The 25,589-nt window shown below is 37.1% G+C and overlaps 1 protein-coding gene across 9 annotated transcripts in view; it reads left to right on the top strand.

The window, feature by feature from the left end:
• BANK1 (B cell scaffold protein with ankyrin repeats 1) overlaps window positions 1-25,589 on the top strand; it is a 303,826-nt gene that overhangs the window by 253,159 nt on the left and 25,078 nt on the right. For all 9 annotated transcript variants that reach the window (XR_008997811.1, XR_008997812.1, XM_036879201.2 and 6 more), the window contains exons 9-11: window positions 846-1,151; window positions 5,634-5,933; window positions 20,063-20,128. Coding sequence is in view for 7 of the 9 variants with exons in the window: in XM_036879201.2 (XP_036735096.2) it covers window positions 846-1,151; window positions 5,634-5,933; window positions 20,063-20,128 (672 nt within the window). In the remaining 2 variants the exon portion in view is untranslated. The remainder of the gene's footprint in view (window positions 1-845; window positions 1,152-5,633; window positions 5,934-20,062; window positions 20,129-25,589) is intronic.

The following is a 25,589-nucleotide window of genomic DNA, read 5'->3' on the forward strand; positions in this document are numbered from 1 at the left end:
ATTTAAACTTAAATTTTTTATTTTATTTAATTTCTTTATTTAAAGGATAATTTTTGTAAAGAAAATGGAAGCAAAATTTTTTTAAGATTTAAAATTATCGTACTATAATACCTTTTTCCTATTTTCTTCCTGAGTGGCTAGAAGGCATTTATTGAGTATGGTATAAAAACAAATAATGCAATGATAATTCTTAGAATGAAGGAAATTTGAATCATTTGGTTACATTTCAGGATGGAATACATTTTATAGGTGAGAGAACTGAGCCTCAGAAAGGCTTGGAACTCAGAAGTGAGCTTTATCTACTGTTGGTGATTTGGATGCCTTCCCCTTCAAAAGACATTAACACTTTTCTCAAGTAATAGTCTCAAGAATTATAATTTCATCTAATGATAAATATAAATTTAAATAGTAACTAAATAAGATTCACAGACTTATTTTAATTGCATTATTAGCCAGCAAGTTAGCATTTATTTTTCTTTGTCTTTACTTTTTCCATCACTTACTTATTACCTATTAGGTCAGTTATACAGTTTTCTACCAAAAAAGCAGTAGTGCAGTTCACATATATTTGAATCTTCTCAAACAGTAACTCTGAGAATCATTATATGTATGAGTGTGTCATAAGTGAGGCAGCAAGATATAATGGAGTTTAACTGTTGATTTGGTAAACATTTTAAAAGCCTAAGACTGACTATTCACCAAAATTAGGCATTTATTGGCTTTCTGCTATATCAGATCATGAAAGTTTTATTAGCAGTACTATAGTTTCTGTATGAAATTACAACATATGAAATGCCTCCAGATGGTGTGTTTAAATGAAATCATACAATCTTCATCATAAACAGCCATGCAGAGCCCTGCACTTCATCAAGAAAGCAGGCAGGCACACAGGCAGAGCATGGGAGCTGAGGAAAGTGAAATGGCAAAGGAAGAAAAAGAGAAGGAATCGGTCACGGAGGCCAGCCCCAGCCTACCAGAGGTTGGCAGTGGGAGTTCTGAGAATGAGTATGATGATGACTTATATGTGTTCATTCCTGGAGACAATCCAGAAAATAATTCGCAAGAGCCAATCATAAGCAGACCGCCTCTGCCCCTGCCCCGACCTGGAACTGCTGCCTTCCAATTGGAAAAACCTCACTTCATGTTACAAGGTAAGTTTAAAGTTAAAACACCAACAGGAAAAAAAAAAATGCTTTGACATGCTTATGTAGCATATAGCGCAGTGGCAAATCTTTGCAGAGAAAATCAGTTTTTAAAACCAAGAGCAACTTCCTCCCATTCCTTAACAACTAGGGCGTAGGAAATAAGGCAAGAGATGCCAACTAACTCTTCTTTCTCTCATTCCTTCCCTCCTTTCCTTCTTTTCTTCCTTGCTTCTGGACAAAATCTTATTACAGCTTTAAGTAAGTAAAGAAAAAAAATTTGAAGAAATCTGTTGTTCTTCACATCAAAAGAACCTCAAGCATCATATGGAAAAGCAAATGACAATTTTGCTTTTAAAAAATACTCTTATATTCTGGCAAGAGGGAGAGGCTAATGTTTTACAGATTTGAAAATGACCCTGGGCACTTTATTAAGTTGGTAGCTACTGGCGAAGAATACTCCATATATTGCTAAAGAGGAAGACCAGTTAAATGGCTGTGATCACATTTGTTCCGGATATAGAAACTTAATCAGGTGAGGGTGGGAGGTGAAGGGCAGAAAGCATCAAAAGGAGCTTCCATATGGGCTTATCTAGATACCCACTTACAGTCATAGTCACTAATTGTCATCCACTTTATTGGTCACTATTTCATATTTACTCTCTTAAGTCATAAAAAGCTTTTACAAGGAAAATTTAATAAGAAAGGTAAAAGAGGTATCTATTATCAAAATCCCACTCATCACTACACTTTAGTTTCTGAGTCCTAGAAGGCTAGAAAGTATATAAATACTGCTTCAAAAATGTGAATTTTGAAGCCATGAAATTTAGCATTTTGTCCTCGAAGGCACAGTCTCTATGAGGGTTCATCAACATAAACCATTACTAAGGTTATGCCCTGTATTTAGAGATAGAAAGTACTGCTTAATGGGAAGTATGGAGAAACCTAATGATTCATTCACTCTTTCAGCAACATTTATTGACTAGTAACTACGTTTCAATCTGTTATAGACCATCAAGATAGATCAGTGAAATAGGTGTATCAATAGTGAGGGGCAGGGAGGAACATAGATTGTAGAATACTGACAAAATTCTGTTATACTTTTCTCATTTTTGAATAATTGTACATAATTACTAAAACTAATTGTTAAGAAGGCAAAGTCTTGTATCAGGTTAACTCTCTTGAAGCTAATATAAAATTGTATTTTCCAAATGTAAATTTCTATATATGGTCTTTTGGTTAGGAGGTCTAAAACCACTCTACAGATAGTACTCACAGATATCTAAGGTCTGAAGTATGTTGGCTGATACATTTTCTGAAAATACCAAGTATAAAAAGAAAAAATATAACAAAAACCCACTCCTTGTGTTTAGAAAACAAAAGTATATGCAGTGTGACTATTTATATGCAGTGTGACTTTTTTTTTTATGAGCAGCAAGAAGGCTTTAAGGCAAAGTGCACACGTGGAGAAAGGGGGGAGTGCAGGCAGCCTCAGAGAGGAGGCTCACTGAAAAGCTTGGGATTCGCGTCATTTAAGGGTTCAAGAATGGGGTAAAGGGTGCCAGGGGTGGGGCGTAGGCTTGACCTGTGGTCTCATGATGTCCATCTCCCGTGAAAGACATTACATTACTATCCACAGTCAGTCTTCTAGATGTTCTCTAAGGTAAACTTAACACAAGGAATTTATTTATCCTGTTCTTCTCTAAGATAGCGGTTATCCTCCCTCAAGCAGTGAAAACATGTCATTTATGACTGCTTGCCCTGCCTTAAGACAGGGCCAGTTGTTGACTAATTCCACCAAAAGGTACGATAGGAATCTTACCTCCTAACTCCCTGCCTTTTAAAATGGAATCTTAGCCTTAAGATGGAGTACCTCCTGTTCTTACTATGCTGTTTATATCTCGGCACTTTTCATCACAGGCAGGAAAAATTCATCATCATGCTTGTCCCATGTCCCTGCCCTGCCTCACTCTTATAGCTACACCCACTCGCTTTCTTAACCTCTGGCAAATACAAACCTGTTCTCTCTTTCTATAACTTTTGTCCATCCAAAGAATGTTATGTAATTGGACTCGTACAGCACCCAACCTTTTGTGATTCACTGTTTTCATTCCACATAGTCCTCTGGAGATTCATTCAGGCTGTTGTATCAATAGTATTCCTTTTGTTGCAATGCAAGTGTGAAAAAAAAAACTGTGGGTAAAATAAAACCACACTTCATTCAGTCATTCACCTGTTGAAGGATATTTGGGTGGTTTCTACTTTGGGGTACCATGAATAAAGCTGCTACAAATATTCGTATACAGGTTTTTGTGAACAAAACCCTTTGTTTCCCTGGAATAAATGCCCAGGAGTGCAATTGCTGGGTCACATGGCAGTTATGTTTAATTTTTAAAGAAACTTATGCAGTGTTACTTTTAACTTCATCTTCTCATAGGTATATTAAAGGTAAATGGAAAATAAAATGCCAATATTTTTTCTTAAAATACTTCAATTAAGGTATCTTTGAAAGTAAGATTGGAAGCTACTGCTTATTTTTGGCCAGAGACTTTGTACCTTCAGAAATTGTCTTCTAAGAATAGCTTCCATATGCTTTCAAGTTACTGTTTTCAGAGAGGTCACCTCATCAATACCCTGAGCATCAAATTCCCCATGATGGATTTATGGACATATTCATTGGAGAAAACAATAAATTGAACACTATAGAATACTTTTCAGTTTATTAAGGACATATTGTCTCTCTTTATCTTCACAACAAACTTTCAAGGCAACAATCACTAGGACCCCTCTTTGACTCAGACCCAAGACTACAGAGCCTATAATTAGAATGTGTCAAATACTCCTATGAACAGGTTTGCTGAGCTTTTAGGATTCTTCTCTTTGTTACACACTTTGCCCCAGTTATTTCAAGAATTGGAGTTATAGGAGTGGTTTATTTAAAAACATATTTACTAATGTACGACCTGAATTAAGAAACCTCAGGTCCCACCCTAACATGGAAAGTATAATCAGATGCACTAGGAAATAAAAAGGAAAGTGTATTATTTCTAGTGCAAGGCCAACTTCAGAAAGTTGGAAAGGGAAGGTGGGTGGAGGAGCCAAAAGAGTTAACAGTTCAGGAAATCAGTCGATGAAAGTAAAATAGTTGACATATTCTGCTAAAAATGAAACCTGTAAAAGTGTTTCCCACACACTTACTCTGGTCTTACCTGGTATGCTGTCAGTGAAGCAGAAGTCATGAAGTCAAAATCTCAGTACCATATTATTCAGAGGGGAAAAAGCAAGTCACGGTGTTTTAAAGTTAGTGCTAAGCATGTAGGAATTCATACTTTTGGGAAATGATCTTCGTTTCTCCTCATATGCCTACAAAACGACTGCTGAGTCTTCTAATAGTAATACCCTTTTATTCTGCTCTATAACTTGTCTTTCTCTGTGGCTCCTAAGGTTTCTCCTAAAATATATCCCTAAGTTATCTAATTCTTTTTTGGTTAGATTCTTAGTAAAGAGAAAAAATAATTCTCCCTTAGTTGACATGCATGAATCTCTCAGAAAACAGAAAAGCAATGATTTTTCAGTCGATAACTGAATTCCTTTACATTTATTTTATTTTTGTTAATTCCTTAAGTAAACATTTGTCAAAGGGCAATTTTTTTTTTTTCCATAGGGCAAATTAAAAAAAATTCTCATTGGCTTGGTAGAGACCCATCAAAATTCTTTTCAACTTACTCATTAACCAAAGTATATGATATCTTGGTCTTTTAAATAACTGTTTTAATAACTAAAATATTTTAATACATTCTATAAAAAGATGTAACAATTTACTGAGTATGAAAACCATAAGCAACTGTTTATTCTTTTCATATGAATTAATAATCTTCAAGCCATGTTTTGTCATGAATCCTACTTTCAGTGTCCTTTAATCTAAGAATCAGGTTCATGCTGGCTTGTAGAAATTAAGAGTTGCATTTTTGAAGGTCAGTTTGTCATAGCCACAATGAGACTAACTGTAAGAAACCAAGTAAGTAATGGTGCTTTGGGCTATTCCCCCTTGTATTTTAAGAGAAATAGAATTTTAAGCAGAATCCCCAGTGCAAACCCTATGAAAGTTAAAATGACTTCAACAACAACAAAAAAAAAATCTGACAGCATTATGCTTGAAAATAAAAGTTTTCAAAGCATTTAGAATTTGAAGCTCAGTTTTATATCTTAATTTTCTGATACGAAATCATTCATAAACTATGTGGGAAATGTTTATATGCTTATATATAGGTTTCAAAGAAATCGTGTCTTAAATAAAGTGTTTTTTCTTAATGTTAACAATTACAAACAGTGGGAGGTTATGTTAGTCAATTACTGGTTCACTTTTCTCTTTTTGAAATTTATGGGACAACATATAAATTATTTGGAGGGAGCTTCAAGCAAGGACATATGAATACCAATAATACTGCCTTTAATAGGAGAGTAACCACCATCTAAATATTCCATAAGCAGGGAAAATGTTGGAAGGCCAAATGGGAAGAAGTCAAAGTTGTTGTGATCCCAGTGCAAGACAGGAAACAACAGTTGAATCCAAAGGAGAAGAAAAGAAGGATGAAAAGGAGCAAGATGAGGAGGAAGATCCATACACTTTTGCTGAGGTTGATGACAGTGAATATGACATGATACTGGCCAATATGAGTATCAAGAAAAAAACTGGAAGCCGTTCTTTCATTATAAACAGACCTCCTGCCCCCACACCTCGGCCTACAAATATCCCTCTGAGAGAAGAAACCACACCTTACATAGCTCAAGGTAACGCTTTTTTTGTAGTTGCTGCTGTTTTGTATATGTGTGTGTTTGGAGTGGGAAGGATTGTTCTCTTTCTTGGTAAGTCCTAAAACCCCAAGGTAAAAAATACCAAGTCATAAGGGAGTTGTATTGTCCCTTTTTAAATTTAGAAACACAATGAATAATAATAATAAAACTAAGAATAATGGATAGGCTTCTGTTTTTAATTCTTCATTAAGAAGGATAATTTTGACAAACCATCCAAATGACATGAAACTGTAGCATGTGTGTAGAAGTTGTTTGACACTTCATAGAGGGAAGCTCAACTCTATGAGTGTTGTGTAACTCAAGAAAAGAGGTAGGTACTTTACTTTTTGCCTCTGTTTCCACTTAAGATAGCTTTTAAAACCTAAACGTTGACTACTAGAACCTCAGATATGCAACCCCAATTCCTCTGATAATTGCACCTCACCCCAATAATTAAGATTCATGTCATCTGAGTCATGGAATGTCTACCTCACTTTAGACCTCAATTCTTCATTCTCATTCTCAGTTGAATCTAAATAAAAAACTAACAAGTCCCTAGAGCTGTGTAGGGTCTATAGCCCCAGCAGGACATACTGACCCTAGTGTTACCCCCTAACACTCCTGAATGCTGGGCTTAGTTTGGTACACTCTGGGAGTCCCTGGAGTCTAGGATGACTTTTATTGCATGTACATGTGCTGAGAGGCTTTTTGGGCTAAGATACCATCCTAGGGAATAAGAATATGGAATAAAACAATGTCTACATCCTTGAGGAATTCCTAGGTGACAGATATGCAAATAAATAGAGTACAATGTGATACTTTATTAGTGATTTCTGAACAAAATGTTTGGATGATAACTAAAGCTGAGAGGCAATAGATTATACATTCAATTAGTCTAAGCCAAGGACCCAAACAGAACACTTGGATATAAACCACAAATCCACCCAAACAAAGGAATACAGTTACTCATCTGTGCTGAATATGTTGTTCACAAGAAATCATTCTATTGCTTAAGCAGAATGTACTGAGAGAGTTGTATAAGAAAATTTAGTGAGTACATGCAATTATCAGCATCCAATATTCTTACTTAACAGTGATCTGCTGATAATGTTTAAGAAACCATTAAGAATTAGGAAACTAAAACAACTTAATAAATGTTTCAGCTAAAATAAAATGTCAACCAGAACAATTTTCCAGGTTATTAGGCAAGGAATAAACTGCAATTAGAAATTCTCAGATTGTCTGCCATAGGACCTCTAGGGTATTAGTAGCTCTTGGACAAGGTTGCTACACCCAATAAGTATGTCTTAAAGGAAGGAGATAGATGTAGCTCAATATAGGAATTTAGTTATATTCTAGAATTTTGAAGAAGTACATCATATTCAAATCCTTAGCAAGTTCTCAGGACCACGAGTAGAGGCTCCCATGTTGTGTTATTCCACTTTTACCACTTTATCTTCTTATCTTTCTATTTGCTGTCATATTCTTATTTTCCACGAGCTCTTTTCTTGCTCTCCGTTTGTTCTTTTTTATACTATTTTTTAATCTTTCTTTGCTGTTGGTGGGGGCAATGTAATTCACTATCTTTGTTATTGTTTTATTGCATTTTGCTGTTATTTGAGTTTTAAGTTTCTGTGATTTTTATTTTTCTTCAGTTTTCATATTGTCTCTATTGTCTTTGTGGTTTGTTGTCCTGTCTGGAAGACTCAGTACCTCCATCAGATGTCTGGCTATTCCTTAGCTGTGCTTTCTTGTCTAAGAAGGAAGCCCTGAAAACCTGAAAGGAAGCTCTACTTGTTAACTTGTGGACTGCTTTGCAGGGTAATGGTGAGGAAATCAGCCTTTTCATTATATTACCCCAAAATGTTAGTTTATATAGATCTATTCTCCTATGATTTCCAATTTTCTTAGAATAAAATCCCATTAACTCTTATCTCTATGCACATATCTGTTTGTCAGCACTCTGTGATCAGAGTGTGGGCAGAGCACTGGGAAGCCACACAGTTTAGATTTCACATCTTAAACTGTTCTCCCTGTGTTTGGTCCAGTGTCTAACTTCTGCCAGCCACTGCACCTCATGTGCCATGGCCAGAACTGCTTCTGTTCAGTTTCTCTAAAGAATAAACTTCCATCGTGGATGAGTCCCTCATTTCTTTTTTTTTTTTGGTATCATTAATCTACAATTACATGAGGAACATTATATTTACTAGGCTCCCCCTTCACCAACTCCCCCCAACAAACCTCATTACAGTCACTGTCCATCAGCATAGTAAGATGCTGTAGAGTCACTACTTGTCTTCTCTTGTGTTGTACAGCCCTCCCTGTGCCCCCCTATTATACATGCTAATCATAATGCCACCTTTCTTTCTTCCCCTCCCTTATCCCCCCCTTCCCACCCATCCTCCCCAGTCCCTTTCCCTTGGTAACTGTTAGTCTACTCGGGTTCTGTGAGTCTGCTGCTGTTTTGTTCCTTCAGTTTTTGCTTTGTTCTTACACTCCACAGATGAGTGAAATCATTTGATACTTGTCTTTCTCCACCTGGCTCATTTCACTGAGCATAATACCCTCTAGCTCCATCCATGTTGTTGCAAATGGTAGGATTTGTTTTCTTCTTATGGCTGAATAATATTCCATTGTGTATATGTACCACCTCTTCTTTATCCATTCATCTACTGATGGACACTTAGGTTGCTTCCATTTCTTGGCTATTGTAAACAGTGCTGCGATAAACATAGGGGTGCATATGTCTTTTTCAAACTGGGCTGCTGCATTTTTAGGGTAAATTCTTAGGAGTGGAATTCCTGAGTTAAATGGTATTTCTATTTTGAGCTTTTTGAGGAACCTCCATACTGCTTTCCACAATGGTTGAACCAATTTACATTCCCACCAGCAGTGTAGGAGGGTTCCCCTTTCTCCACATCCTCGCCAGCATTTGTTGTTGCTTGTCTTTTGGATGGTGACGATCCTTACTGGTGTGAGGTAATATCTCATTGTGGTTTTAATTTGCATTTCTCTTATGACTAGTGATATGGAGCATCTTTTCATGTGTCTGTTGGCCATCTGAATTTCTTCTTTGGAGAACTGTCTGTTCAGCTCCTCTGACCATTTTTTAATTGGATTATTTGCTTTCTGTTTGTTGAGGTGCATGAGCTCTTTATATATTTTGGATATCAACCTTTTATTGGATCTGTCATTTACGAATATATTCTCCCATGCTGTAGGATGCCTTTTTGTTCTATTGGTGGTTTCCTTTGCTGTACAGAAGCTTTTCAGCTTGATATAGTCCCACTTGTTCATTTTGGCTTTTGTTTCCCTTGCCTGGGGAGATATATGTTCATGAAGAAGTTGTTCATGTTTATGTCCAAGAGATTTTTGCCTATATTTTTTTCTAAGAGTTTTATAGTTGAGTCCCTCATTTCTTGGAGAAGGAATTAAGGGCAATGACTGCCTTCAACTTTGAACCAGTCCCCATGTTAAATAAGAGAACTGAGATGGTTCTCCTCTTCATTCATATATTTATTAGTTACATAAAGATTTATTGAGTACCAAATGATAGTTTTTCCATGTACTAATTATGTAAATTCCTACATAACAGTGGTACAATTTATCATATATATGTATATAAATACACACACACAGAAATTGTAAAGAATCTTAGAAATGTTGAATTTCTAAGAAATTTTAAAGGCTGCTTATCTCACCTACTCATCCTGGCCTGACACCCTTCAACATTTCTAAGAAACCTTTCAAATTCAATTATGCAATGTTAATTTCTTCTCACATTTGTGTTGTGATCAGACAAGAACCAGTGTTATAATGTGTGGTTTTTTTGTTTTCATTTTTTTGCTCTTAAGTATATAAAAACCAGCATTATTATTTGCCTCACATTCCCAGTCACTAGCAAAAACTGAACTATAAATGAGGTCACCAAAGTCCCTTTCCGTTTAGTCTCTCTTGCTTTTCTCTTTCACTGGGATAGACTTGTTTGCCTCTCCCATTTGTGTTATTGATTGTTGATCATTTTGTCCCCACATTAGGGAAACATTGCTTCATCAGCTAATTCTTTCTTGATGTAGTTTGCATTTCACAGCGTAAAAGCCTTTCGTCACATCCTTCCTTTGTTTTTTCCCCTAACTTAGGTGGATCAATTAAATAGAATTGCCACCATTTCCCAGAAAGCTATCCATTCAATTAGAAGAACATTAATTTGCCCCAGTTCTTGCCAGAGCACAGAAGTGGAAGCAGAATGTTGGCACATCCAGAGTATGTCAACAGAGCCAGAAGAGAAGGATGTGGCGTAGGGGATAGCAGAAGGCAGGGTACAGGGTCCCAGCCTATGATTTCAGAAACTCAAAGCAGTACTGGCAAGGAGACTAGGAAAATAAACCAGAAAGAGAGGAAAATCATGTTGGCTTTTGTTAGATAATAAAAAATACATATGTTAGTGTCTACCTCTAGGTCCTAGCACAGAGCTCCTGAAACTCATAACTTCCTGGGTAGCAGGAGTGTCGTTTGTTCTAATAAAGAACTTTGGGTGGGCTCCTGGGTGGCTCCTGGACAGGGACTGGTCCCCAAAAATACCAACCATGGTTAGAAGCTTAGCATTTTCAGCGCTGCTCCTTCCCCTGATTCTCCTGAGAAGTGGTAAGGGCTGAACATGCAATGGACCATCAGTGTTGCCTGCGTGAGGAAGCCTCCACAAAATCCTGGCAGCAGCAGAGTCCAAGAGCTTTCATGCTGGCAGACGCATCCACAGAAGGAGGGTGACGCACCCCCGCTCCACGGGGCAGAAGTTCCTGTGGCCGGGACCCTCCCAGACCTCACCCTAAGTATCTTACCATTCATCTGCGTCCTTTCCTTCATCCTTTAATAAACTGGTAAATGTAAGCAAGTGTTCCCCTGGTTTCTGTGAGGTCCCTACAAATTAATCAAACCTAAGAAGGGGGTTGTGGGGATCACTGATTTATAGCCAAATCAGGCAGCAGCTTCAGGTGACCTCGGAATCTGCAGCCAGCAGTCAGCATCTGGAGGAGAGTGGCAGGCAACAATTGTGTGGGGCTGAGCCCCTAACCTGTGGGATCTCACACTGTCTCCAGGTAGACAGTGTCAGAACTGCATTGAGTTAAATTGTAGGACACCCAACTACTGCCATAGAATTGCTTGGTGGGAGGAAAAAAAAACACAGATTCAGTCAACAGAAGTATCTGAAATGAAGTGTTCTGAGCGTGGTGATGATGTGGGATTAAAGGAGACACACAAGAAAGATACAAGAGGGAAACTGGGTTTTCCAGATCCAGTTTTGCAGAAAGTATTCGGATTCAGCTGGCATTTCCTTAAGCAACTAACTTCATACATCTGAGATTATGTTGCAATCTTGTAGTGAGATATAAGTAGTAACTCCCCAACACAACAGTTGGTATGTGGTATATTCCCAATAGATAATAATGGAAAGCAAGTCTACTTTGTCTTTCTTCAGTTTCTGGGCAGATGATGACTTTGATAAACTAGCTTTAAATTACAGAAAATGTGTGTGCTTCCTGGATTCGGGTAGAGTCAGAAGTTAAGGAAGCTTTTTGGGGGCTAGTGGAGAGAGCGTTGGATACCCTGTTCCAGCAACAGGTTGCCCGGGTCTGCTCCCTAGAACAGTCATTATAAGTGGTTTTCCTGCAACAGTCCCACATGGTTGGCACTAATAGCCTCATCCGAGAGGTGAGGAAAGTGCAGCCCAGTGCGTTTCAGCGTCTTGCCCACGGCGCTACAACTAGGAAGGGGATGATGTGGGACTGGGGCCACATCAGTCTGGTTCCCCTTCCTGTACATGTGGCACACAAATTTCCTTTATTGATAGATTTATTTCTGGATTATTCATTAATGTTATTTCCTCCTTCCAACGCATAACATCCATGAAGGAAGAAGATGACCTGCATCTGTTTTTGCCCATTACTATATCTTTGGTGCCAAGCTCAGTGCTGAATTCATAGTAGAAATATGAATATTTGTTGAATATTAATTGAACGAATGAAAGGATAAAAAAATTGTAAAAGTGACAAGAGGCACATCAACGTGGCTACAATAGGAAACTTCATTAACGCTGTGGAGGATGGTAAAAAAGTGTATATCAATCTACAAATTCCTAAATTTTTCATCTTAAACCATCCTGGATTTTAAGTATTACTAAATTGAAGAGGGGATTCCATACAGAGTGGGACAAACTTTTAGGATATTCACATATAACTAATGGCTTCCATACAGCATAATGTATTAAAGAGAAGATCTATTCCCACCATCACCACCAACCTCTGCCCCTAGAAATGTAACTTACTAATGCAAAACTGAGCCCATGGTTCCATTTTATCATGACATGTGTTTCCAGTTTTTTTTACTCCATGCCTGATATACTAAGCCTAATTTTAAGAGCCACAAAAAGATAACTAATTTTCTTAATTGAAAAGTTTTTGATGTCAGCATGCTTTCAGATACCATATTCTCCCCACTTTTTTCTCCTTATAATATGGAAAAGGACCAGGTTCATCAAGCTTCAAGAATATAGGGGAATTAATGTGAATTTACAGCCCTCCCTAGTGACAGAATTACTGATTTAAGACAAGGAAAGAAAATGAACACTTTGCATAGTGTAGATAGATTGGTAGTAAAACTATATCCATAAATCATGCAGAGATGATTGCCTATTGGGGGAAGTTTTTGAACATCAGTGAACAATTTCTTATTCCTCCCTCATACAATTAACAGAACCAGGATGATTTTCAGCATCCATGTTGCTGATTTAGGGTAGAATATAATTTCCCTTTCAATTTTCAATTGCTACTGAATTGCCCCTAGCATTTTGCAGAGCAACCAAGTTGTATCTGACCTTTCTGAGAGCTACTCAGCTACTGGGATCTCAAAATGTCAAGTACAACTCAGCTCCGCTCAAAAATTTTCCACTTGCAATTCATTTGTACTTGAAATTGATCATATACAATGTAATTGAAATACAAACAGAAAAAGAATTCTTGTCGAATCTCTTAGAAAATTAACACCTATCATTGTAATTGTGACAGAGTGGAATGGTCTCTGTCCTCGTTAGTGAAGGTATATGGCCACGTGGATTAAACAGGCCTTGGATCAAGTACCTTGTGCCCTCTTCTCTGGCTGGGTGACCTCGTCCAAGCCATTTAGCTTCAGGACTTAGTACATACATTGCAGCTGTTCTCAGGACAGGGGAGCGTATTTATTTTATCTGTAAGCCCAGAGTTCCTTCTTCTGCTGTGGTACTCTGCCTCTCTCCTGTCCCTGACAGGGCGGCTAGGGCAGCCCTGCAAAGGAACAGCAGTCAGGCCTGTGTGCATACTGTGCGATAGAGGGGAGCAGTGAGTCCGCTTGCTTAACCCAAGTGTTTTGATTTGTCCTCTCTGTCCTCACAGCAAAATATCACAGAGACATTGAAAGAAAGGTTTTGCCAACCATGTGTTAAAGCACTGGCATAATGAGGAAGAACTTTTCCAGCCTCATCTTTTAGAAATTCATTTCCTTTGTATTAGTGAAGGCAGAAGGAGGCAGTAATCAACTTTGGTGTGAATTAACATACAGGCTTTGTATTATGTATGAAAATAAATGCAAATATTATTAAGCACTTAAATTTTCATTCAACAGCAAAGTGAGTTCTGGTCTTTTCCCCCTTAACATATGATGCTCCTAGAGTCTCTGTTAAATATGTCTTCAGTAAGAAGTTTAATTGGCCTAGAGTAGTACTTGGCAGTGACCGGCTGCCCAGGAGACATTCAGCAAGGTTTAGAGACATTTTCAACTGCCGTGACTGAGACAGTACTACTGGCATGTGGGGCAGAGACAGGATGCATTGCTAACTGTCCAGCCTGTTGCTAGCACACAGAACAGCCCCACCACGTGTCCAGTCCAAATGGCAGTGGCGCTGACACTGAGAAACCACGACATGAGTTATTTCCATTATTAAGACAGACTAAACACTTGAATACTTTAGAGAATGGCCATTTGAAGATAAAATCATAGATATATCAAATAGCAGCTATCCACACAAAAAAAGCTCTCTTTTTTTTTCACTTTAGATTTCCTGAATTCACAGTATTTTTCACCAGCTCTTTTAATCTGTGTACCTTTTTGACTCTAAATATGGAGCAAGCAGTTAAAGAAAAACAAGAGGCTCCATGGGGTTGGCACTCCAGGAAAAGGCTGTCCTGAGGGACTGGCTGCATGGAGGGTGAAGCTCACCGAGATGGGGAAGCCGGTTAGAACTGAGTTTGGATCATGACTTAGCCACTTGAAAGTTGGGTAACTTTGTGCAAGTTACATAGCCTTGCTTCATTTGTTTAAAAAGAAAGGATCAATAACACCTACTTCACCAAGTTTTCATGAGAATTAAAACTACATATGTTTGATAGCCAACACAGAGTAAGACACAGAATGGTTGTCACCATGATGCAAGTCGTTCTGCAGTCCAGGGGCAGACGGGACCTGCCGCAGCACCCCAGTCAGGGTGCCATTTGCTCCTTCGTGTACCAGTACAGCCTCTTGCATGACTTTTTCAAATTACTTATTGAACACTACACAGAACAAGGAGGCCCAGCCCATCCTTTAGAATTTTCAATTCACATTTCTATAGTTTGAGTCTTATTGCAGAGTTAGTGTTTCATGTTCAAAGTGAGCATGATCGGATCCTTGGTTACCTCTCAAAATAGCAACATCTCCTAATTTGGGGGGGAAAATAGGCCAGAGAAGTTACTTTAGGTAATCACAAAGCATGAACCAAAAGATGAATTTAGCATAGTTTCTAGATTATTACAGTGGCTTCCTAACAGCCCAAACCACTTCTATTTGGAATAAAAAGGAAAAATACTAGGGATATATAGACTAATGTCCACACTTCCAGCATTATTACATACAGGTGGCCAAAAAGAAAAGTCAAGCAGTGAGCCTGCATGAAATTATATGGGAGAAAATGGACCTTAGTCCAGCTCTAAGCAAACAATAGGTGTTGAGTAAATGCTGCCTGCCTGATAACAAGAGGAAGGAAACCCTGCCTGCCCTCTGGTGGAGTGGAGATTTTGCTAATAAACTCATTGTGGTGACCTCAAGCTCTAATTACAGAGTTCCACAAACCAACTGCTCTCTCCTTGAATATCCCAACTTCCTGGATATGAAACATTTCTAGAATAGAAATATTCTTATTTGCATCAAAGAGAATAAATATGTAAATAAAAGTTTATATTCTACTTCAGTAAAAGTTAAGTTCCTAAGAAATAGGGAAAATAATTTGTAGTGAGATTTCTTGGGTTGAGAGAGGATTTTTATGGGAACATTTCTGTCAAGACTTAAAGTTCCCATTATAAATTGGGAAGAAAATTTATGCTTTCTCCTTAGGAAATCAAAACATTCATTGCTGTTGCTGTTGAGATAGAATTTATATGCCATTCTCTTTCATGCAGATACATGCTTCCCAACTTTGCATTTCGACCAATCTCAGGAGTAAGCCTGAACGTGTGAGTGACCTCATATGTGCTGGATGACCATTTACAGATTCTTCCTAAAAAATAGAATGCCACAGCTCTGACCACATACATCTCAGATAATAAACTACTTTCAGTGAAAGACTTAATGTTATGTGGCTGATGGGACTGTTTGTGGCCACACCACCCCAATGTGCCTATTTAAATGTGGGATAAATTTGCTGAAATTAATAACCTGTAATTATCATTAGCAGAATGAAATGGTGGTTTTAAGCTGGCTGAAGGGCTCAGTCTATCTTGGTCAGTTGACAAAGGAGCTACATCTCACCACTGAGCTTTAATTTCATTAGTCAGCATGACTACTTGTAGGCTTAGTGCATTCTCTTTCCTGTCTTTGCTGGCTGGCTACCCTGCTTTCTTTTGCCTCATTCAGTCTTTTCATGATTAGCTCCCATAGGGTGCAAATAGGGAGGAACAAGGTAGAGAGAGTAAGGCTCCAATTATGACCCTTGCCCTTCCTGATTGTTTCTATCTCTGCCCTCTCTCAGTAGGCACTAATGACACGTTGGACGTTTGCTTCAATGAACACACCACAATAAAGGACAGTATGGAGACTCAGAATGGGTCTTATCTTAACTTTTCCATCTTCAGGGCCTAGCACAGTACTTGATTATACAGTTAGCTCCCTGATGAAAGTTTGTTGAGTGAATAATAGACACACTGCTGCTACCTGTATAGTATCATTCCCTGACAACCCAGAGCACAGTACAGATCTGTAGATTTTATTTTGTATCAGATCCCTGGTTTTGAGAATGATCTTCAGTGACAGCTATATAGCTCTAAACATTTCATTTTAATTCTAACGGATATGAAACCTCAAGGGGCTTGGTGTTTAGAATCACATTTCATGAATGCATTTGGCCATCGCATGGATATTTCATTACCTTAGCTACTTAAAAAGTAATTTCAAATAAGTTTTGTCAGGTATTCTAAGAAGAGTAGCTCTGGAAGGATTCCTTTGATTCAAATAGGCCACAAATGAGACTGACATGAGGAATGTTTTTTCAGAAGCAACCTGGAGAGACAAACAGCACAAGTGAATTTGTTATATTTCACCTTCTCCTCCTCCTCTGTTCTTCTGATAGTTCTGCCTTGCTAAATGTTTTAAATATTTAAAACTATGCTAATTTTTCCCATCCAATGTCATTTCTATTTTAGAGAAAATTTTACAGAATTTGTTCTGCCAATATTTAAAATAAGTGGGGGTGTTATTGGGGGACATTATTTGCATTATTTGAGATTATTTTAAACCTCAAAAATTATTTTTTTTCCTCTATCAACTTTTTTTAATGTCGAAAGGTAATGACAACTACTAATAATGCATTCATTTTCCTTTCTTCTCAAATTCCAATTTTAGATAGGAAGAGAAAAATAACACTTCATTGGGGCAGAGAGTTATCAAAATTGATGCATGTCATAATTGCCTTAATAGCATTTTTTCAACACTGATGCAGTAAAATATGGTAAAAAAAATAGTATCTTCCAAGAATTCAAACACACAGGGACAGGATCATCTCCATATATTATAAAAAAACAAACATTGGTCTGTGATTTGACTTTCTAGTTTTCTATCAAGCAAAGCCTCCAATACAAATAATCTCTTCCTCAAAACAAAGCCTTTTATTTAAATCATACTTAAGAATTTATCCAGGCACCACTGGGCCTGGAAGGACTTGAAAAATAAGAACTGGTAGCATCTTAGAATGTCAGAGCTGAGTGAGGCATTAGAGATCTTCTCATCTGAGCTCTAACTTTATTGGCAAGAATATAAAGCCCAGGAGAAGAAAGCCATTTTCCCATGTCACACATGTTGTTTATATTAACACAAAGCCTTACCCCTTCACTGTGCCAAGTTGGTTAACATTCTGGCATACAGATTTATTTTTCAATTGTGATATGTTTAAAATAGATTCTCGTGTTACTCACCATAAGACTTTTTGCAAAAGTCTGAATGACCCATAACCCAAGACTCAGTTCTTACTGTATCATGAATTTTTTATTTTCCTCTCATGAAAGTTGTGTGGATGAACATGCTAAGTAGAAAGTGTATAACGCTTTTTAGAACAAAGGTTTTGTTAGTGGAGGAAATTTTAAATAATTTAGCTAATATAATTGTAAAAAAGAAAGATTACCAAACTCTGGACTTTTTGTATCTATTCTTTTCCCAAGGCTAATAGAGTATGTTACGTTGGTATGCATGTTTGAGTCTGTGATCTTCTTGATGGGCTCATTTTTTTCTTCAGGAAACAATATGGTTCTTTTTCCAAGATTACCTTATATTCAAAAACACCTCCTAATTTTCATGGCAATGAGAAAATAGTGTGTTTGGCAATGTGCTAACTGCTGATTGGGTCTTTGTAAAGAAATGAGTCTAGTCTGTAGCTGGAAAAAAGGGAACAGTTGAAATGGGGGCAGCTGGAGATGAGTTAAGAGGGACTTTCAAGGGAGGTTATACAGGTAGAAATGATCTTTGTGCTGTGGGCATGACTCACTGCACTTTCTGCTTTTAAAAAGTTCTTTATCAGCCTTTGCACACTCAGCCTACTCAAATCATCCTACTCTCCCATCCCAGTCCTCCCCCAGCTCCCAGGCTGTTCCAGCCATAAGCTTGGCGAAATCTCAACACCAACAGATACACTATTTCTAATTTTTAATCTAGAAACTTGAAGAGTGTTATTGTTTAACATCTATATTTCACAAAGACTGGGCATTTGTTGTCAACAGAACATATTTCAATGAAATACAGGATGTAAAGTGATATTTGGCAAATTAATCTCAAAAAGCTGGAAAAAAATTCCATTTCCAAGTATTCTATGACTTCAAAATTCAATAGAATTCTTAAAACTGGTCAATTAATGTATTTCATATACTTTTAAATGGAGAATTTATCATCTAAATTTGTATTTGGTTTCAGATTATTTCTCATATTAATGATGCCAGACTACAACTTTTTGTTTTAGACAGTTCCTATCTTAGCAATATTGGACAAAAAGCTTGAAGAGTCTGCATATTATTAAAATTTTCAAAAGTGTTTCATTTTTTAAGACTTCCAATGAAAAAAATCAAACACTGCTTGTAAAAATTCTCCTAATATTCTGAAATATATTCACACACCATATATCCATCAGTATATTTGATTTTAGGAAAAATATAAGCCACAAACCTAGAACTTGCCTATAAGTTATATGTTTAGCATGTTTTCCAAATACAAACTTGAAGCAGAAAATTGATTTTCAACCAAAAATGTTATTTCATGTGTATAATTTTCCTTAAATACATCATACTTTGAAAATGTATTTGCTTCTTCTGTTTGAAAGAAGACAGAAGAGTGAAGTACCCTTTCTCTTGACAACCAGCTGGCATATTAAATATGCTTAATAACTCATTATTGATTTGATATGATCTGGGGCACTTTTTTAAATCTGAAAAAATTTCACCTGGATTAATTACAGATAAAACCTTGATATTGGATTGGGTTTATTAGACAACTCCTGGGATGCACCTCCTAATCAGGGTGGTCAAGCACCGTCTAGCTAGACCGCCCTAAGGTTCTTTTTAATCCCTTCCCTCTAGCTCCTTCTTCAGCTTTGAAAGTAAATAGTTATGGAAGAGAAGAGGCAGTAGTGCTGTAAAGAACCCAATAATAGGTTGTTGAAGTTTAAGGCTTGAGAATCTAAGTTACATCCTTGTTAACAGTTCTGGGAGCGTTGCAAAATTATTTAGCCTTCTGCAAGTTAGTTACTAACACTCCCCTTATCTATAAACATCTGAGGTTAGACTACATATCCCAGGCCTCTTCCAGTTCCCAAACCCTGTAATTCAGCATATCCATAAAAAATTAATGTACCTCTGGGCTGTTCAAGTTCTAAAGTCAACTTGTCAAGAGTATAGACTTTTTCATTAACAAATACCATAAGCTATATGGAAACTTGTGGTGCTCAATAAACATTAAATAATCAGTTTTCTCTTTTTTCTGCAAAATGGGGTGAGTAATGCTGACTTGTCTCACAGAATTTCATGTGAGAAATAATAAATGAGAACAAAGCACTTTTCAGATAATGAAGTAATTGGAATAAGCTGCTTTAATAGGTCTGAGTCTAGTTAGATGATGCAAGAATGAAGTGTCTTTTTTATTATTACGTCTGTGAACTATAGCAATCTTTTCATCTGTTTAAGAAGAAACAGTTATAGATTATCCTTGCTTATCACCAAAAAGTCAGCATGAATAATTTCTGTGCAAATGGAACTTTTCTTGTGATTTCAACATTTATCACTTTTAACAAAATGCAGCTTTTATCTTTACCTGATAATCAAAATAGAATCATATCTTGATTTAAATCATTTAATGAGGTATTCCATCAGCATTACACTACTCTGCCCAAACAAAATGCTCTTTTAAATGACTTATAAGCTGTACAAATGAGAAAATTGTAAATTTAATAGTCCTCCTACTCAAAAATAATAGAATTCAGAAACTATTAGTAAAGGAAACAATATATTGCACTCTAGTCTCCTGGAGACTTCCACAGTATGTTCCTTTTGATATTTATATTCAATAAACATTATGTACTATCCCTTTTACAGTGTTCCAACAAAAGGCAGCCAGAAGACAATCTGATGGTGACAAGTTCCATGGTCCTAAGAAACAAGGTACTGACGTGAACTTCTGTTTATTTAATTATCTTTAAGTAAGATTTTAAAGTCTTTTGAATACTGAATGAAGTCTTCTGTGATAGAAATAAATAATTGTGTACTTGATTGGTTTTACTCTTAGGTTAGCACTTTACCCAAATATAACTTTGCTATTATAAGATTAATGCAAGAAAACTATTTTACTTGACTTCGGCAAAAAATGGTCTTGTGAAGATATTTGGGTGGTGGTGATGATGTTATCAGGGCTATAGGAAGTCAAATAAGACAAATTTTCTAATATGCATCAGAGACCATGCTTTCACAGACCTTTAGAGAGAAGCCTTGACTTGGGGGAGGGGTAGACGATTGATTCCCCTTAAAATGATTATTCCCCAAATGAAAGATTTCCCAGCATGGGTTTTCTGTGCTTATGTTGAACTCAGATCAGACTGTACCCTTTTCTCACTCTTCTCTTGCCTTCAGCACTTGATCTAACATGTTTTGAACAATTATTTGTCATGCAGAGAAGAGCTGGAAACTAGCTGCAGAGACACCCCACAAGGGAAGGATATCTTCCTCTTGCTTTACAATAGGCAGTAGCCTCTGATTTTCCCTGACACACCTGGTTCCTATTGAAAAGAGAAACTCTAGCAGATTATTTATTATGCTTTTTTTTTCTGATAATAAAGCCTTGGTTATAGTTCATAAATGAAAATCATAAAAGGTGCCAGAGGTAGGGAGAACACTGGCTGACTCTGATAATCAGTGAACATGTACAGATGCTATTAACTGCAGCCCACCTCTGAAATAACTTCAGTCCAAAATGGTACTACCTTGAAATTGTTACCAGTAAGCTGTTGAGAGACATTGAAAAATAGCAGGAAATTATTTCACAGCCATTACTCCCATAATCCATCTCCTTTTTGTGCCACACTGGAGATGACTAGGTACTGATTGCACCAACTTGTAATATTAATGCACATGAAATGCACAGCCTTCATGGACCTGCTCTGGGAAGCCATGGATTGTCTCCAGACAAAGGGGCATGGTTGGATGAGTGATATTCACCCATCACTTCAAGTGGTATTTCCCAAGGCAGCAAGGTTGTACTTAAATCATTCTTCCAATTAGGTGCATGATGTTTGAATGCAACACATAATGGAGCAGAATTTCTAGTCACCTCTGAATACTTAGATATACTGCTTATAAACAAACGTGCAAAAACTCCATTTGAACCTTCCGTCTCTAGTGATTTCACATTTAGGGAGAAAGATGTATCTTCTTAAGTCTCCTATGATCCTTCCATTATACCTTTAGCTCTCTCAAGAAACAAGTGCAGAACTCCACCGGAGATCATTGTACAATTAGAAGCAAACAGTTACTGAAAAATTAAACAGAGTAGAAATTATTACTGTCAGGACTGCACATATACCTCACAGAGCTTTGGGAAGAGTAAAGAAAGGGGCTGCTTTGAGCTCTTTGGGAGAAAAAGTCCTTGAAGCATTTTTTGTAAATTATTCAATTATCATGTATTAATTAAATTCTGCAGAATTAAGGGGAAGAGCATGAAGAAGGTCACAGGAGATGAAGGAAGGTGACGAGCAGCAAGCACAAGGAAGAGAGCCTTGGGCTGCTCGATCTCTCAGTGTCCTGGCGGTCATCCCATGGAGGCAGTATAAGGAAAGGCTGCTCGTGTCCAGTAAGCTTGAGGAGGAAATACACAGAAAGTTCTCAAATCCCACCCCCCCTCCGGGTTTGGTAGGAAGCCAGGAAATCTAAGAAAGTCAAGGAAACAAAGTTTTTGTTAAGGCTTCTAGAATATAAAAGAATCACCAAGTGCTTGGGTGCTTGAGATTGAAACAATGTAACAATGTATTCCCCACCACCACCACCACGGGGACTCAGTGGTTTGGAACAGCTTTAATCATAGTCATGGAAGCCCATTAGTTTATAATACGATATCCAGGTAACCTTTACAGAAATGGATTAAAATATAACTAGCATCCTGAATACACCTATAGTGACCTAACAGCTCCTACTGCAACAGTTTTTGAGTGCTAACTCCCCCCTTAACTTTGCAGTAAATGTATAAAAGCCATGACCATGCTGTACTCTGGGCTCAGACCTTTGGAGATCACTCTCCTCTGAGCCCACCAGTGTAAAATAAACCTCCGCCTTCCAAGACCTCCGATTGCCGCTTGGTTCTTCTGTCAGAGATCCAGTCCAGATTTTCCGGTTTTCTGTAACAAGCCTAGAAGAGACCAATCATTATCCTATCATATGTATAGAAAAGTAGTCCCTTCTGTACACAGAAACCAAGGGAGGAGAAGATGAAAGGAAACAAGGACCTAATATAAAGTATATTATTGGATTAATGTCTATCCATATCTTGTTACCTAACTTGCTTCAAACTCAATGGTCACTAGATTTTTTAAACTCTTTGGGGACAAACATACTGAACATTTTAATCATATTTTGTGTTAATTTTTTTCTCTCTAGATATTTAAGTCCAATTTACTGATAATGTTTTTGATTAGTCACCTTAGAACAGTTTCCCTAGATTCCTTTAATCCTAGACATCAGTGATCCAGCAGAATAGAAAGGAATATTGTTCTATTTGCAAGGACTAGAGAAACATCAACCCTTATGAAATGATTAAAAAACCTTCCTGATCATTGCAACTTGCAAGGAAAACCAGAATCTAACATGAGGGGGAAAAAAAGAGTAATTAAAAATAATTGGGAAGATTTTGAAATTAACAAATTAATTACCTCTAAAGACTTTCTCTGTCCAACCATTTTTCTCTATACCTTTTCAGATATTTATGATCATCCAGTCCATGAGACATACTAGGCAATCAAACTGCTTATTCCTGATTTAGTGAATGCTCTTCAAATATCCTGGGATTTTATGGTATAATAGGAAAAGCAATACAAGCTTCACCAATGATAATCTCTATATTTGGCAGAAAACAAAAAAAGCCCATTTATAAGATGTTTGTCAGAATCAAGATTTTCTAAAGGGTATAGACAGGTTCTCCAAAGAAGGTTAAAGTCATTATTTAATTATCTCACAATATGCTGGAAGGAAAAGAGATTAGGAGAGCCAACTATTTTCCAAGTGAAAGTACGAGTGCTTCAGATGCTCTGTGACCGATTGCCCAGGGATTGCCAGGAAGTTTCATTATTGACAAATCAAGGAATTTTCCTGAGAAACAGAAAAAAATTAGTTTGCACTATTTCCATGGAAACTCAACAGATTTCTTCAACTCAATCTTCACATCCTAAAAAAATATAAGAAAATGCTGAGGGCTTTGGATCACAGATAAAAGTTTACATCAAAATACAGTTTTAAAATCGTCTTCCCAGGTTGGTTTTGAAATGAGAAAATGCCAGCAAGGTGTCATAAAGTGGGCTCCTACCACACCTCTACCACCCTTCCCAAAACTGAGCCAGAGAACTAAATTCTGTCTTGGAGCTGCTCAGAGTTTTGAAGTCTGAGTCTTGTTAACCACACTCATAGAGAACTGATTTATAACTGCCAATTCCAATTCATTAAGTCTATACTAGGGAAAGATTCCTTCCTGGTGACTAGAATACTTACCTTCATCAGGCTCCTGCCAAATAATAAAGCTTCTATAAAATAGAATCGGTAATTAGAAAACTACCAGATGAACATGATCAAGACAAACATGCTGGAGGAATGTAAGGGCTGCTTCTTCAAGGACATGGGATTATTTGCTTAATTTTTACTGCCTCACCAAATCATATAAAATAGTTTAGGGTTCAGACTGCTCATGTTTCCCAGACCCATTTTCTGTTCTCACCAGAATTGTCCCCATTTTATGAGCCTTACCTGAGATTTGATACATGGCAAACTGATGAGGTTTGGCATTCTTAGCAGTCTTGCTTCCCTGTGATCATCGGTCGTATCTACCATATCATAATCTCATCAACAATATGTTGTTTCTGTCAGTCTTAGAAGTAAACCATTTCTTTGAGGGATAGATGGGGTTAGGTGTGAGGCAGGTCATCCACCCTAACCTACTGCCTGTACCAGAGACCCCCAGACCTAGATGAGTACAACCATTATTTGTAGAGCTTCTGAAACTCAGTTGCCTAAGTCCTACCTTAGACATTGACTGAAAGTGGAACACATGAGAATAGAAATGAGCAATAATCTCAAAACCAACATACAAAAAACAAATATAACCAAAAGAAACTGTTTCAGAGACCATATTGTCAAATTTGTCCTCTAAATATATGTTTCAAAAATAATTGCACAAAAGTTTTTGCCAAGTTTAAAGTATGTTTAAATTCATGTTTCATGTAAAAATTCAAATCCCCAATCACTCCCTATTATGGTATCACTGCTAAAAAAAACTTTTGCTGTTATCCTTTGTTATCATGTTTTCCATGTTGTCTTCTTATATTTGAGATGCATTTCTCCAAATTCATAATTCTATCAAAAGTGTGAAAATAAAAGATGTATTAGGAGAATCATGTTATCCATAAAAATGCAAAAGATATGTAGTTTTAATAATGAAGACTATTCACATGTCTTTAATAAGCAGGCATTAAATCTTCTCTCCTTGGTAATTCTATCTATTTGGCCCTTTTTAGGCGTATGAGTTTGCAACCCCATGTATAGTCTCTGCCCACTAAGTCTTCATTACAAACTGCAAGATCAGACCATTATTCGCTGATATTTTCGAGGGTATGCGGTGCTCATGGGAAAGATACAGCCAGGGGTTGTATCTTACATATGTTCTCTACATGTCCAGTACTGTAGCAGTTTGATAAATGTTAAATGATAACATTTTCTGTGAGTAGGAGACTTGGAGAAAAGTGGATAGTATTACCCTTATGTGGGGAAAAGAGAGTGCTGGTCAATAAGGTACATGTTTTTTTTACCAGTACTGGATATATTAAAAAGAAAAGAGGGGAAATTACCAAAATATAGTCATTTGTACTCCATAAAAGGATAATGGCTTCAATTCTCATTTTCAGTATAACTTACATTTCCTTTTATCATATTCACAAAAGTTTTTTTGTTAAACTCATACTGGAAAAACTTGTGTAATAACTGAGTTCTTGTCTAAAATGGTGATGTGTCAGAAATATTTGTGAAGGCAAGACATCAGAGAGATGGAATTCTTAATAATAGTGAAAACAAAGATGGTAAAAAGCAAATACTAGAATCTGGAACTAATTCTAATTATTTCTGTGGTTCAAAAAAGAAGATTAAGATAAATAAAATCTATAGTCCACCCACTGACCTGCATCTGTCTGTCTACTACACAAATGATGTTCTCCAGCTCTCCTCTTTCTGTATACATGAAAAGTAGTTATTAAAGTAGATAGTAAAGAGGAGGGATTTAATGTTACAGTTTGCAACCTGAGACCTTCAGGTAAAGCCCTGTGATGGAGGAATATGATGACCAAAAAGAATTGTTAGTAACATATGCAATGAGTCTGTT

The sequence above is a fragment of the Manis pentadactyla genome, chromosome 5, assembly GCF_030020395.1.
Source record: "Manis pentadactyla isolate mManPen7 chromosome 5, mManPen7.hap1, whole genome shotgun sequence".
NCBI classification, from domain to species: domain Eukaryota; kingdom Metazoa; phylum Chordata; class Mammalia; order Pholidota; family Manidae; genus Manis; species Manis pentadactyla.